The 12,664-nt window shown below is 39.8% G+C and overlaps 1 protein-coding gene across 2 annotated transcripts in view; it reads right to left on the minus strand.

Annotated features, from left to right (window-relative positions):
• The window catches only part of FAM193A (family with sequence similarity 193 member A), a 104,677-nt gene that overhangs the window by 35,125 nt on the left and 56,888 nt on the right, over positions 1–12,664 (minus strand). For both annotated transcript variants that reach the window (XM_080938940.1, XM_080938939.1), the window contains exons 7-12: positions 11,495–11,642; positions 7,929–8,006; positions 7,066–7,178; positions 6,709–6,951; positions 3,894–4,047; positions 3,589–3,768 (exon numbers count right to left, since the gene is read on the minus strand). In XM_080938940.1, coding sequence (XP_080795066.1) covers positions 3,589–3,768; positions 3,894–4,047; positions 6,709–6,951; positions 7,066–7,178; positions 7,929–8,006; positions 11,495–11,642 — 916 coding nt within the window. The remainder of the gene's footprint in view (positions 1–3,588; positions 3,769–3,893; positions 4,048–6,708; positions 6,952–7,065; positions 7,179–7,928; positions 8,007–11,494; positions 11,643–12,664) is intronic.

Here is a 12,664-nt window from a genome sequence, read left to right on the forward strand (position 1 = left end):
TCAGCTACCCTTTATTTTCCTGACTCTTCCATCTTACTTCTCTACACATGGCCCAGCTCAGAGTCAAGTCCACTTTGGATTTTCTCAGATGTCCCTATCTCTGGTTATGTTCTCTCTTGTATCTACAATAAACTTTCTCCTCCAACATACCTAGGAACAGTCATGTCATTCCTTTTTATTTGTTTTCATTAAGGAGACTCAGTAGGAATGAACAGTGAAGTGAAGGAAACAAACACACTAAGGAGACTATGGAAATAAGTAAACTTGTGCTCCTTAAGTTATCTACAGCTCAGGGATTGTTGACTAGGAGGACATGGTGTACACAAAGGCAGGACTTCATAGCACAAAGGAAGAAACCAAAGTTCACTGGAGTATAAGCTGAGCAAAAAAAAATTCCCCGATCTACACACAGATGTGTTGGGACACAGGAACCTTCAGAATAATAAGGCAGAAAGGACTGAACCAATAGAGCAAGTGGCCAGACTAAAAATAAAAAAATAAAAAGGAGCAAACAAAACAAAAACTGAAAAAAAATATGAACTCAGAGAGCAGAAGCCATATATTGTGAATGATATACATATACCATTTAAAAGCAATAAAGTAATGATCAGAGAAAACAAAAAGCAGACCACCTTCTCCCCACCAAAAAAAAACCTAGCAACCCTAAGGACAAAGTCAGAATTTAAAGTTGTTCTATTTTCTAAAACCATTCAATTGGTGGTAAGTGGGGGGCAAAAAAGTACAGTCAGTACACAGTGGCTCTTGGCCCATATATCAGATTAGTACACAAAAATGTCTAAGCAGTTATTACAGCTTATTCAGAGAATTAAGGAAAATTTTAAAAATAAATATTTAATATAAAGAAAAAGGAAAAAAAATATAAATCCTAACATAGATTAAAAATGACAGACTGAATTCCAGTAAGCTATAAAAACTACTCCTTTAAGATGTAAACGAATGGAATGATTAATAAAAAAGAAAAAAATCTACTGTGCAAAATATATTATCAAAACCTAGCAGAACTAAAAAAAAAACCCAACCCACTATCAATATGCATCTCTCTGTAATTAATAATCTGTATAGTGTGATTCTAACCTCTATGAAGGTGGCATTAAAAGGTGGGAACCCTTTGGTATCCCTCATTCGCTCACCCATGTCTGGCTACTGTGAAAAGATGGCTACTTATAAAGAACCACACTGGTGGTTTGAATGAGAATAGTCTCCATAGGCACATGTATTTGAATGTTTGGTCTCTAGTTGGTGGAACTGTTTGGGAAGAATTAGGAGGTGTAGCCTTGTTAGAGGAGGTGTGTCACTGGGGATGAGGTTTGAGGTTTCAAAAGCCCAAACTATTCCCAGCTAGCTTTTTTCTTCTCTCTCACTTTGCTTCATGCTAAGGAATCAACTCTCAGCTACAATTCCAGCACCATGCCTGCCCGCTGCCATGGACTCACCCTTTATACTACAAACTCCAAATAAACTCTTTTTTCTGTAACCTGTTTTGGTCATAGTTTCTTAGAACATCAGAAGTAACTAGGCTCTACTGTATTTTAAACTTAACATAAAGCAACAGACAAAAACGAGCAATAGTGTAGGGATAAAAACAAAAGACCAATGGATAGACGGAAGCCAAAATTTTCTACATGAAAAAATATGACCTTTCAAAAAAAAAAAAGTTTTGAGTCTAACACTATACCATAAAAAATAATGAACCAACTGAATCACAGCATCAGTCAGAGGTAAAGTTATAAATCTAAAGGAAAATATTTTTGTTTAATACATCAATAAACAAATGCATTAAGACAAAAATCTATGCTTTGCAAAAGATACCATAAGAAGCTGTGGCAAATATTAGCAAGTGTAAGGACCGGGGCTCACACTCCAGTGCTCAGTGCTGGCAGACAATTCAATACAGTAAGACACTCCACAGACATGAGAAAATAGTGTAAACTAGGACTTTCACAAAGTATATATATAAAGAACTCTTGAAACACAATAACAAGACAGAAAGCAAACTGCCCTTAAGTATGTAAGAAGCAATCAAAAGGGTTTATCATTATTAATATCAGCAAAATTTCAAAACTATGTTGTTACTCTGAGGGGCCTTGGGTGACAATTCTGACCCAGTACTCATTGCCAGATCAATTCTGTGGACACATCTGCTTATGAACAGAAAGTCAGATATCCAAGGCAACTCACTGAGTAGCTTGAAACAGTCAAAAGAAAGAAACAATGCAAATATTGGCTAACAGGGCAAAAACAAAACAAACAAACCCAGCACCTTCACAGGAAAAGAAGAGAACATTAGTAGGACCAATGTGCTTACCTAGAAATCTGAGGCCTTGGAATAGGAAGAAAGGACAAGGCTAAATTCGGATACACGGACACTTGCCAACCAGGAGTGAGGCCCAAAATTCAAACTCTTATACTTCAATGAATAAAGTTAAAGAATTTCTAAGACTTAGTCTCAGATTCTTAGTCAAGTTTCTAAATTGTTTAAAGCCAGGAATGGTACCACACATCTGTAATTCCAGCATTTGAGCAGTAAAGGCAATATGATCAGGAGTTTAAGACCTATCTTAGCTACACATACCTTGTCATAAACAAACAAACCTAAAACAAACTTATAAAAATAAAACAAAACAAACAAACAAACAAAAACCCAGATTCTAAAGAGGTAACTAACTCATCAGTTAAAAGCATTAACTGCTTTCACATAAAAGTTAACTGCTTTCACAGAGGACATGATTTCAGTTCCTAACAGTCATATCCAGTGACTCAAAGTGCTTCTAAAGCCAGTTCCATGGGATCAGACATTGCTGCCCTCCCTGGTTACCTATACTCATGTGCACATACATGCCCCTCTCACAAATGCTATTAAAAATAACTTTTAAAAATTAAGTTACAAAAATGAAGAGAATATAGAAGCACACTCTTCAGAGACATTCTGTTAAGTGAAAAGCAAGGTAGCTATTCTTATAAGACAGGGAAAGTAAATGTTTGCACATGCACATAATGAAACTGCTCATCTACTGGGCCTTGGAGTTGAAGGTGCACAGGTGATGGTAAGATTTCCCAATTCATTCCTTTTGGTATCACATTTATTATTTTAATCACATACCTACACTACCTATTATAATAATTAATAAACCAAGCACCTGATCTTCATTTGTTCTCCCTTTCATTTAACTATTGTTTACTGAACAAATAAAACTCTGAAGCTGTGGAATATAAACCTGTGACCCCAGCACTTGAGAAGTTTAGGTAGGAAGGTTATGGGTTCAAGGCCAACTAAGAGTGAGAACTGTCTCCAAGACAAATGATGAAATCTGTCTTATACTTCTATAGAAAAAAATTCAGAGAAGGAAGGAAGAAGGGAGGGAGGGAAAGAAAGAAGGAAAGCAAAAACATCTATCTCAGGCACAGATTGCTATAAAATTAATAACAATTACAGATCTTAGTAAAAAAAGAAGAGATTAAAATATGGGTTTTAATTTATTAAAACATAATTTGCTTCTACTTATAGAAAATGTATACCAAGGAAGAGACCTTTGGTAAAACAGAGAAACATAAGACAGAAAATCCTACCTGCTGAGCTGGGTAGGATGGAGGTGGAGTGTTCACTTTACTCTCCTCTGTCCTGGGGTTACCATTTGCTATGGCTTCGTCTTGTTTGGGAGCTCCTGGGGGCTCACCGCTACTCTCACCATCAGCATCTTCATCATCAGCTTCTGAAGAACTACGGCTGGTGCTGCTTACCTGAGGGGACTTAAAAGGCAGCATTTTGTAGCTTTAGTTTTCAAAACAATAATGTGAATGAAGGGTAAAGACCACCAACCATTTCCTACATTTACTGACACCCACACCTCCTCATAAAAAAGCCACACTCATACCTCATCTTTCAGGGCCAAGTTTTCCCCACCACCATTCAGTTCGCTGTGGATTCCATTCATGTTGGCTACCACATTGGTATCATCGTAGTTGGTCAACGGATAAATGTCAGCAAACTTAGCTGACAATGGTGCGACGTCTTCATCATCACTACAACTGAGGCAAGCAGAGACGGTCACCATGAGGACCTTCGATTGGGGAGGACAGTGAGGAGCACCCCCCACTGAACACGACATCTCCTCTAAGGTCATGGGTCTGCTCACGAAGAGTGTTCAGTGTCACTCACACTACTTAACACCTCTTAGTCACCTGAACACAAAGAAAAGCCTGGATGAGTAACATCTGTGACATGGAGGATGGGAAAGAATGTCCCAAAGTAGAAATTCTGAGGAAACCACAAAACTTAAGACAAATTGGTATTACACTTTCATTTGGCCTGAAAGTCCTGAAGTAAAAATGCCATTCCTAAAAAAATGTAATTTTTATTAAAATATTATGGCATAGAGAGCAACTTCTTCAGTGTTTATTTTACAGACACCAAATTGTCAGAAAACATCCAGCTGACCAAACTCCAAGTGTTATTATATAACAACACAGTTAATACTTAAGTATGCTTGCTCCACCCAAGTCAGTTACAACAATCGACTTCATCAATGTAAGAAGAAAATGACATGTTCACTAAAAAATGCAAACCAAAAACTTAAAGCAAAACTTCTGAATTTAGCTTGTGGAAGTTACTTTAAAATGTGACCTCCTACTACACGAGAAAAACTGACATGCCCAATCCAGTATCAGCTAAAACTTGCACCAATCTGTTCTCTATCTTGGCATACAACGATCTCCAGAATGTAAAAATCTCAGGTAAAAATTCTCTTAGGTTTGACTCCTAAGAAAAGGCCCAGGATTACCAAGCTCATTGGACTCTCCCTTTTATTTTGTACTGTCTGTTTTGTTGAGGGATCTTTCTACATAGCCCTGGCTGTCCTAGAACTATGTAGGTAGACCAGGCATTAAACTAACAGAAATCCACTGTCCTCTGCCTCTGCCTCCTGAGTCTTGATGCACTATACCAAAACCTAGAGCTTACCAATAGAAGAAAAGAGCACCCAGCAGCAAGAAAGTATTCTTGGCCAACACAGAATTCCTGCATTGTTACCACTGCCATAGCATTACTGATTCTGAAAATGAAGTGACTAATTCATACCTGGCACACATGACAGCTGGAGGCTTCTCCACCCCAGGAAGACCCAGACTGCACTGCACTGCACTGCAATGACTAAAATGATGCTGCCATTTCATCTGTTTAGAAAACAGCACCATGAACGACAATGCACACTAAGGGTCACATGGATTTTCAAGTCACAGAAGTTGATTACTTGGAAGACACTAATCACAAGTTGTTGGGGCCTAGCATAATAAAAGACATGAGCTTTTCAAAGCAACAGTGGGCAGTTCCACCCAGGGAGAAGGATCCTATAGCCCATGCTCCACTATTGATCACACATCAGAGCCCACAACGGAAGTCGGGAGTTATGACAGTGAGTGGGATACTTCGATACATTTGCATTGACCTTACTTCAATTTCCAATGGATTCTTCTGCCTGGTAAACTTCTGTATGCCTCAGTTAGAGGCTGTATAACAGCTAGGGGGAAAAATCTTCAAAACACCTAAGGCCTGAGAGCATAAGTACAGAACTTTGATTAATGAAGAGTCAACCATGGACTTCTTCAACCCATGCCTTTACAGAGTTATTTTGGATTTGAAGTTGAGGAAAGGGCTCAGTAATAAAGTAGTCTTGCATGCATGAATCCCTGAATTATATATATCCTTAGTATCATAAAAACTGAGCTGTGAAAGATAAGGAAAAACTCTGAAAGAGGAAAACATAATGAAATGTGTGATGGGCATCTTCATCAGTTGAAAGAATCCGAGGATCAATTGCAGCCAGATACAGTCAGCAACTCCTCAACATGAATACCTCTGCAGGACTAGTGATGGCTGCATAGTCAACTGACTTCACTTAAGAAACTACATACAGGGGGGAACTCGAAGGGACAAAGGGAACATATTGGATGGAAAGAGAGGGGAAAAAAGAAACCACACGCAACCCAGTATGGTAGAATATGCACTTAGGAGGCAGAGACAAGTGGATCTCTAGTTTGAGGTTAGTCTGGTCTACAGAGTGAGCTCTAGGACAGCCAGGATTACTTAAAAAAAAAAAAAACAAAACAAAAAAATCCTGTCTTGAAAAAAACAAACAAAAAGAGAAAGAGAGAGAGGGAGAAAGAGGGAAAGAGAGCAAAAAAGCAATATACATCTATGTGCAAATTAGCTTATGAAGCCTTTGCAAGCGACAGGGTCAGAACTGAGTTTTCAACCCCATTGCTAATATGAAATGCACTTCTTTACAATGTGGGAGTACAGAAAACACAAACTTTCAATTGCTTGCTAAAGTGATCTTCTGAGTTCTTAGCAAGACATGGAACAAGCATGAACACTGGGCTGACAATGAAGAGGATGAACAGCCACTGGCCACCTCAGACAGAATGAGAAGATGAGGCCAGAACTGCGGAGACATTTCCCTGCATACCAACTGGCAATTATAAATTTACTGATTTTTTTTCCAGGTAATAAAACAGCATCAGTTTGAATTTACGAATTTCATGTTTTAACAGGTGCTTAACACACTGAAAAGTTTTTTTTTTTAATTTTACTTTTTATAAAAAGCTCTGTATTGGTGATCATATTTCTGTAGACTGATGTCTATTTCTCATTATTGGATAAATTTCTGAAACTATTATAAAATCACAACTTACAAAGTTGGTGCAGAGCCATTGTCTGTGAGGATGAGTCTGGGATGTTGCTGAATTGTGATGGGAGAGCTGGAACCTGACCCTGAGCTTGCTGATGACACACTAGGTGGGCGCATCTCAGATAGATAGTCGGGAGCAGAATCCACTTGGAGTGGTAGCTGGTGAATGTGGATGTCATCAGTGACGGGGGTGTCCATGATACCACAAGTGAGGATGTGTGAGAGGCTGCAGTCATCACAAGCACATCTGATCAAGAATTAAGGACAGTTACCAAGAAAGCCAACTCTGAAGGTTGGGTTCAAACCTCTGCTTGTATTAGTGCAGGGTGAAGGCCAGTAGCACCCAGACAGCCCAGCTCACCTTCGCCTGTAGTTGCAGTTGGGGCAGTCTGGCATGCTCAACCGAGATGACAACATGTGCCTCCTGGTCTCTGTGAAGTTGTTCTCACCAGTAACCACTTTCTTATTAGTTAACTAGAGGAAATTTATCAAACAATGGCTTAAATTTGCAAGATACTTCCCCCATTTTAACTATAACAGTAATCATTTACAAACCAAGAGACCCACTTTTTAGAGATGGACAAAATAAAATCAAGGCCCTGGAATCTGCAGGCAGGGTTAGCCAAATGTTGTAGTCTCCACCAGGCACATACCACCTGCATTTCTGCAGATAACCAGAAGATAGGTCTGCTGCAGACACCAAGTTTATTCAGTCTGCTCTGGGTGCTCAGTACTTGTTAAGACACTTCTCCACTGGAGAAGACTGGACCTGAGAGCTGCATAGGAAGTAATACCTAAACTCAACTGAAATAGGCATCCCGATTTCAAAGGGGGAAGGGCATACCAAAATCCAACTGGGCCTATTGGCACACTCAGGCAAAGAGGGCCCTCTGTCCTTCCCATTGGTGGGAGGTAGCTCAACTACAATCTGATGCAATTGGCTAACTGGCACCAACAAGAAGTTCAGGGAATATAGGTCCTTGTAACGGTTCTCAAAATTCCTACCAAGATTATTCTCTTCAAACAAGTATATGGAAGACTAAAAAATAGATATATGTAATCAGTTTATGTGAAAGTTAAAGTCACTATGTCTAATGACTTTTAAACTGGCAAGAGTTGCCTGCCAATGGTCTTCACTGGTATCCTGTAACAGAAAGCATGCCTAGATACTAAAGTAACACTTGTTCTGGACAGTTATTTACAAGTCTCTCCTGTCAATCTTACCTGCTCTTCAATTAATCTCCTCTGCTTAAAAATCTCCCAGTCTTCTGTTAACATGCGCTGTTTGGTTTTCATTGTCATCTAGAAAGGATATATAAAAACACACATAGAAACAAAAAACCAAAAAAACCTTAGTAACAACTATACAGAACACTCTCAAGGAAGATTCTTTTTAAAGGATAAAATCAAAACAGGAGTGCAACACAAAACAATAACTACATTTCAATCTCCTGCCTGACATTTAAGAATATTATCTTAAGTACTTTCCTCATATGAAAAACCTCAAGAGCTCCTGACCTCTGAGATCAGGGTATTCTGCGCAGAAGGAAGTAAATGCTTGCTCTCCTGTACTTGACAGGCCACAAGCCTGGCTGTGGATTCCTGGAGCTGGTCTGTGCAAGTCTTTCCTAGCCCTGAGAACACTGGCCCTATTATCCTTCATCTATATGTTATTTCAACAATTACAGCATGAAATAAACTAAAAGTAAAAAAATGAAGTATAAAACAATGCAATCTGAGAGGAAAACCTGAAACAGACTAATGAAGGAACCAATCTTAAATGTCTGCCAACCCTCTTTGACACATTCCCCTTTCCAAGAACTAAGGCATGTGCAGGCCAACACATACCCCTTTCTCTCAAATTATCCAGAGCAAAAATCTGCAGCAGCTTCTCAGTCAGAACTGAGACTGCTAACTGGAATGTGGGTTCAAAGCAGACACCAGCTGCTATTATTATGGGCACTGTTATAAACAATTTTACTATGCCCTCTACAGAAAGTTCAGTGTTGCACATGCTTGTCTGAAGTACAGAGTGCCTACATCACACTGGATCCCTTCTATCACTGTCCAGTAGAGTATGAAAGGCAAACCCAGATTAGTATAGGTGGTAACCCTTTCCGGGTGACAGGGGTTATACTATGTGGTCTTAGCATCACCACAACTTTCCTATGACATATTATATGCTCAGGGATCTCTTGAGTTTAGAGCCCCTTGGCAGTTTGCAACCTTAGTTGACTTGAATGGGCACAGAAGCAAGCTCTCCTATTTTTGCTATTAATTCAGTGGTACTTTTGTATACCTCTAGCTCCGTATTCCCTTTCTATGTATCATTCACCACAATGACAAGTTAGCCAGGTATAGGCTGGTTTTTAGTGCTATAGTTTAGTTCTCTCTTTTAAAAAAATAATTTATTATTTTATGTGTATGAGTATTTTGCGAGCATGTATATGTATGTCTGTGTACCATATGCATGCTTGGTGCCACAAATGCCACAATAGTGTGTTGGATTGTCTGGAGCTGGAGTTATAAATTGCTATAAGTTGTCATGTGGATAATGGGAATTGAACCTGGGTCCTCTGAAAAAGCAGCCAGTGCTGTCAACTACTGACATCTGTCTAGTCACCTATAATCATTAACAGGGAGAGTTTTCACAAGTTTGTGACTGTCCATACAAGGTCGATGTGCTGAAGACTTGTTCAACAAATTAACTCTGGAAAGTAACGGAACATTACAAGAGATGGCTTCCAGTAGAAGTTAGATAATTGGGGCATAATGAGGATATGTATATTAGAACCCCAAACCCTTTCTCTCTGCTTCTGGAGCCCTAAGGACTTCTCCACCATGATCGCAAAAGCACAGCAGAAGTCAAGGAAAGCATAGGCTACAGCCACTTCCCTTTAAGATGGTTATTTAAGTGATAGGGCTGTTAACACTAGCACTCAGAAGACAGAGAAAAGAGGATCACAAGTTTACAGCTAGCATGGACTGTGGAGTGAGACCTGTTACAAATGACCAACTGCTGTATTCTCTCATAGTGATGGGAAACTGAGGAGTGTCTTTTTTTGCTTCATTGTTTCAGACTACTAAATACCCAGACCCTCATTGCTTTTCCCTGACTTTAGTACCCTCAATAAACAGTCATGTTCGGATGCCATGAATGTTCGCTGCAGAGTTCACACTGTTCAAAGTACACTATAGTCTGCTTTTTCAATACTACACATAAAGAATGCAAACTTTATTTATGAGTCTGTACAAAGTAGAAAAGCACATGTAAAATTAAATATCATTTATGTGAATTTCTCATTGTCGCAGTAAAAAGCTGACCCTAGAGTGAGCTGCAAAGGACCTTTACAGGATCCTGGAAGACAGACCCCCAAGGAAATTAACTTCTACTCTGGCTCCTCCCACTCCAGGACCCAGATCTCTTGGCTGCCAGAACAGACGGGTTCAGAAAGCAGACTGTTAAATACGCAGAGCTCGGAGGGAGGGTAGGTACTGGCTCCTTTTCTGTGGCTACCTCTGCAAAACTGAGCTGCTAGCTACTTGTAGAATCTGGAACTGATTTTTGAGACTGTAGGGGGATAGCTGTAAGTGAGGCCCCACTCACACCACTTTTGTCAGCCTGGCCATTCTCACACTTCTTCCTCTCCCAATCCACAGGTAGATCTTGCAGCTAACTAACCAGGTATAGTGTCAGTCTCCCAAACTGCAATCTATTGTTCAGTTCAAGAAGAGCCAAGCCCCTCAATCAGCTGGAGAGTACATCTGTCTATAAGGCCAAAAATAGTCGATATAGGGCCACACTCACGAGAAAGAGAGTATACAGCAACAAGTGGTTCTCAGCAGGGTTAACAACCATACCCAGCAGGGAGGGTACTACACAAGTAATGACTATGCAGAGGGCAAAGTCACATTACAAGTCTCTAGGGGCCTTTGGCCTTATGACAATCTCATAAGATAAACAGCACTGAACTCCATATGCTGACAACAGTGGAACTAGTCCAGTGATACCAAGATGGCCAAAGTCATTAACAGGAAGAGTTTTCACAAGTTCTGAACAAGAAACCCTCTTCCCAACAACTCTGCAGCAGAAAGAAAGAAAAAAAGGACTCAACTAGTATTTAAATGGCATAATGATCCTGGGACTCATGTGGGACTAGTTTATATCTCAACCCAAACAGTAGCTCTCATCTGTTTACGAACTGTCTCACACACACAACACTGGGCTGCCATTTCTCCTTTATTACTCTTCATATCAGTATCTTTAAAACAGAACCTTTAAAACCTAAAGCTGTTCTTGCTTGGCTTTATCAGAAGCTCTAGAAAGAAAAGAAGAGCTGAATGAATGGCACAAATACCATCTTAACAACATGTCTGGTGTCCCCTGAGAGAGAGAGTGGCCACTTAGTATACCCATTTCAGGTCCATCTCCAGGTGTATCCCACTTGTCCTGCTATCCTCTGTCCTTATGAGCTGTCTGTCTGTTCTCTACTGGACAGTCCTGGATGAAGGGAGAATGAGCTCTGAATAATACCATGACTGATAAATGGCTGCTGGATCAGAAAGACCTGGTAACTTCCCAAAGTCCTCTCTCTATCAGGACACAGAGACAGTGGGTACAACCTTGTTGAGGACCTAATTGTTGCTACCACACAGTAATAGTAAGATCAGAGGTCTTTTCACCAGGGCATACCAAAAGCCTCTGCTGGGAGCTCTGCAACTCAGACTATAGCTAGCAACTTAGCACAGAGATCCCAGAGTACAGGCTGTGCCTCAAGGACAGCATTTACCTGCTCATCCACATAGGCATCGATCCTCTTCTGACACTCCAGCCACTCCTCAGCAACTTTACGCAACTCTTCCTCAGAATGCTGGTACCTCTGCAGCAAGGTGCTGTACATGTCTTCATTGCAGGTGTCATGTGTAGTGGTTCCTAGCCTAGGAGGAAGAATGCCTATCACAAAGGAAGATGCCAGAAGTTTCTGGCCAGACAGAAGAATCTTGGCTGCCTGTTGCTACTGTCTAACTTTATCACCTCCTGTCACAAAACATACTACCAGCAAGATTATATACACAGTCTGAACAGAAACACATATAAAGGAGATACACAAATAAATAACAGCACCTACCGAAAGAAACGAGCAGAAATCCTAAATATACTAAGGTTACAACATATGGAGCTGTATACACATTTCTTATTAATGTATACTGACCCAGAGAAAACAAAATGTTTTATGACAAATACAAAACATATAAATCTTACAATTATACACATATGCTTTGAAGAGGAAATACATTCATGTTTTAAAAAGGTACGACTAGGGGGCTGGAGCTCAGCAGTTAAAGAGCACTGACTGCTCTTCCAGAGGTCCTGAGTTCAATTCCCAGCAATCACATGGTGGCTCACAACCATCTGTAATGAGATCCAATGCTCTTTTCTGGTGTGTCTGAAGACAGCTACAGTGTACTCATATACATAAAATTAATTAATTAAAATTATGACCAAAGCTGTTTTAAAATGTTGTGCATAAACACAGGAAAAGTATGTGTAAGAAACACAAAGCTGTTTACAGTGCCTACACTTCATGATTCTATTTCTAACAACCTAGTGATTTAATGATGAAACAAAATAATAAAACCATTTTTAATCAAAAAAATTTTTCACAGGTAAGAATGGACAGAAATAGTTGCCAAGGTCTTTTTCTTTCACTTTGTCAGGGTGGATCATTTATGAACACTGTACAAACAGGGAATTCCTAGACAATCTACTGGTTGCAAAGCTAGATGTCCATTTAAGATACCAAGATATCTAAGATATCACCCTAGGTCCCAAGTTGTATGTTGCAGCCCTGGAAAAGTTTTCTGCTGATTCCTACTGTTGCCAGCCCTGTCCTTTATTGAACTGATTCTATTCTTCAATACAAACCCCAATTCCCATGAGTGATGGTATGAATGAGAAC

Source organism: Micromys minutus (assembly GCF_963924665.1).
Source record: "Micromys minutus genome assembly, chromosome: 1".
NCBI classification, from domain to species: Eukaryota; Metazoa; Chordata; class Mammalia; order Rodentia; family Muridae; genus Micromys; species Micromys minutus.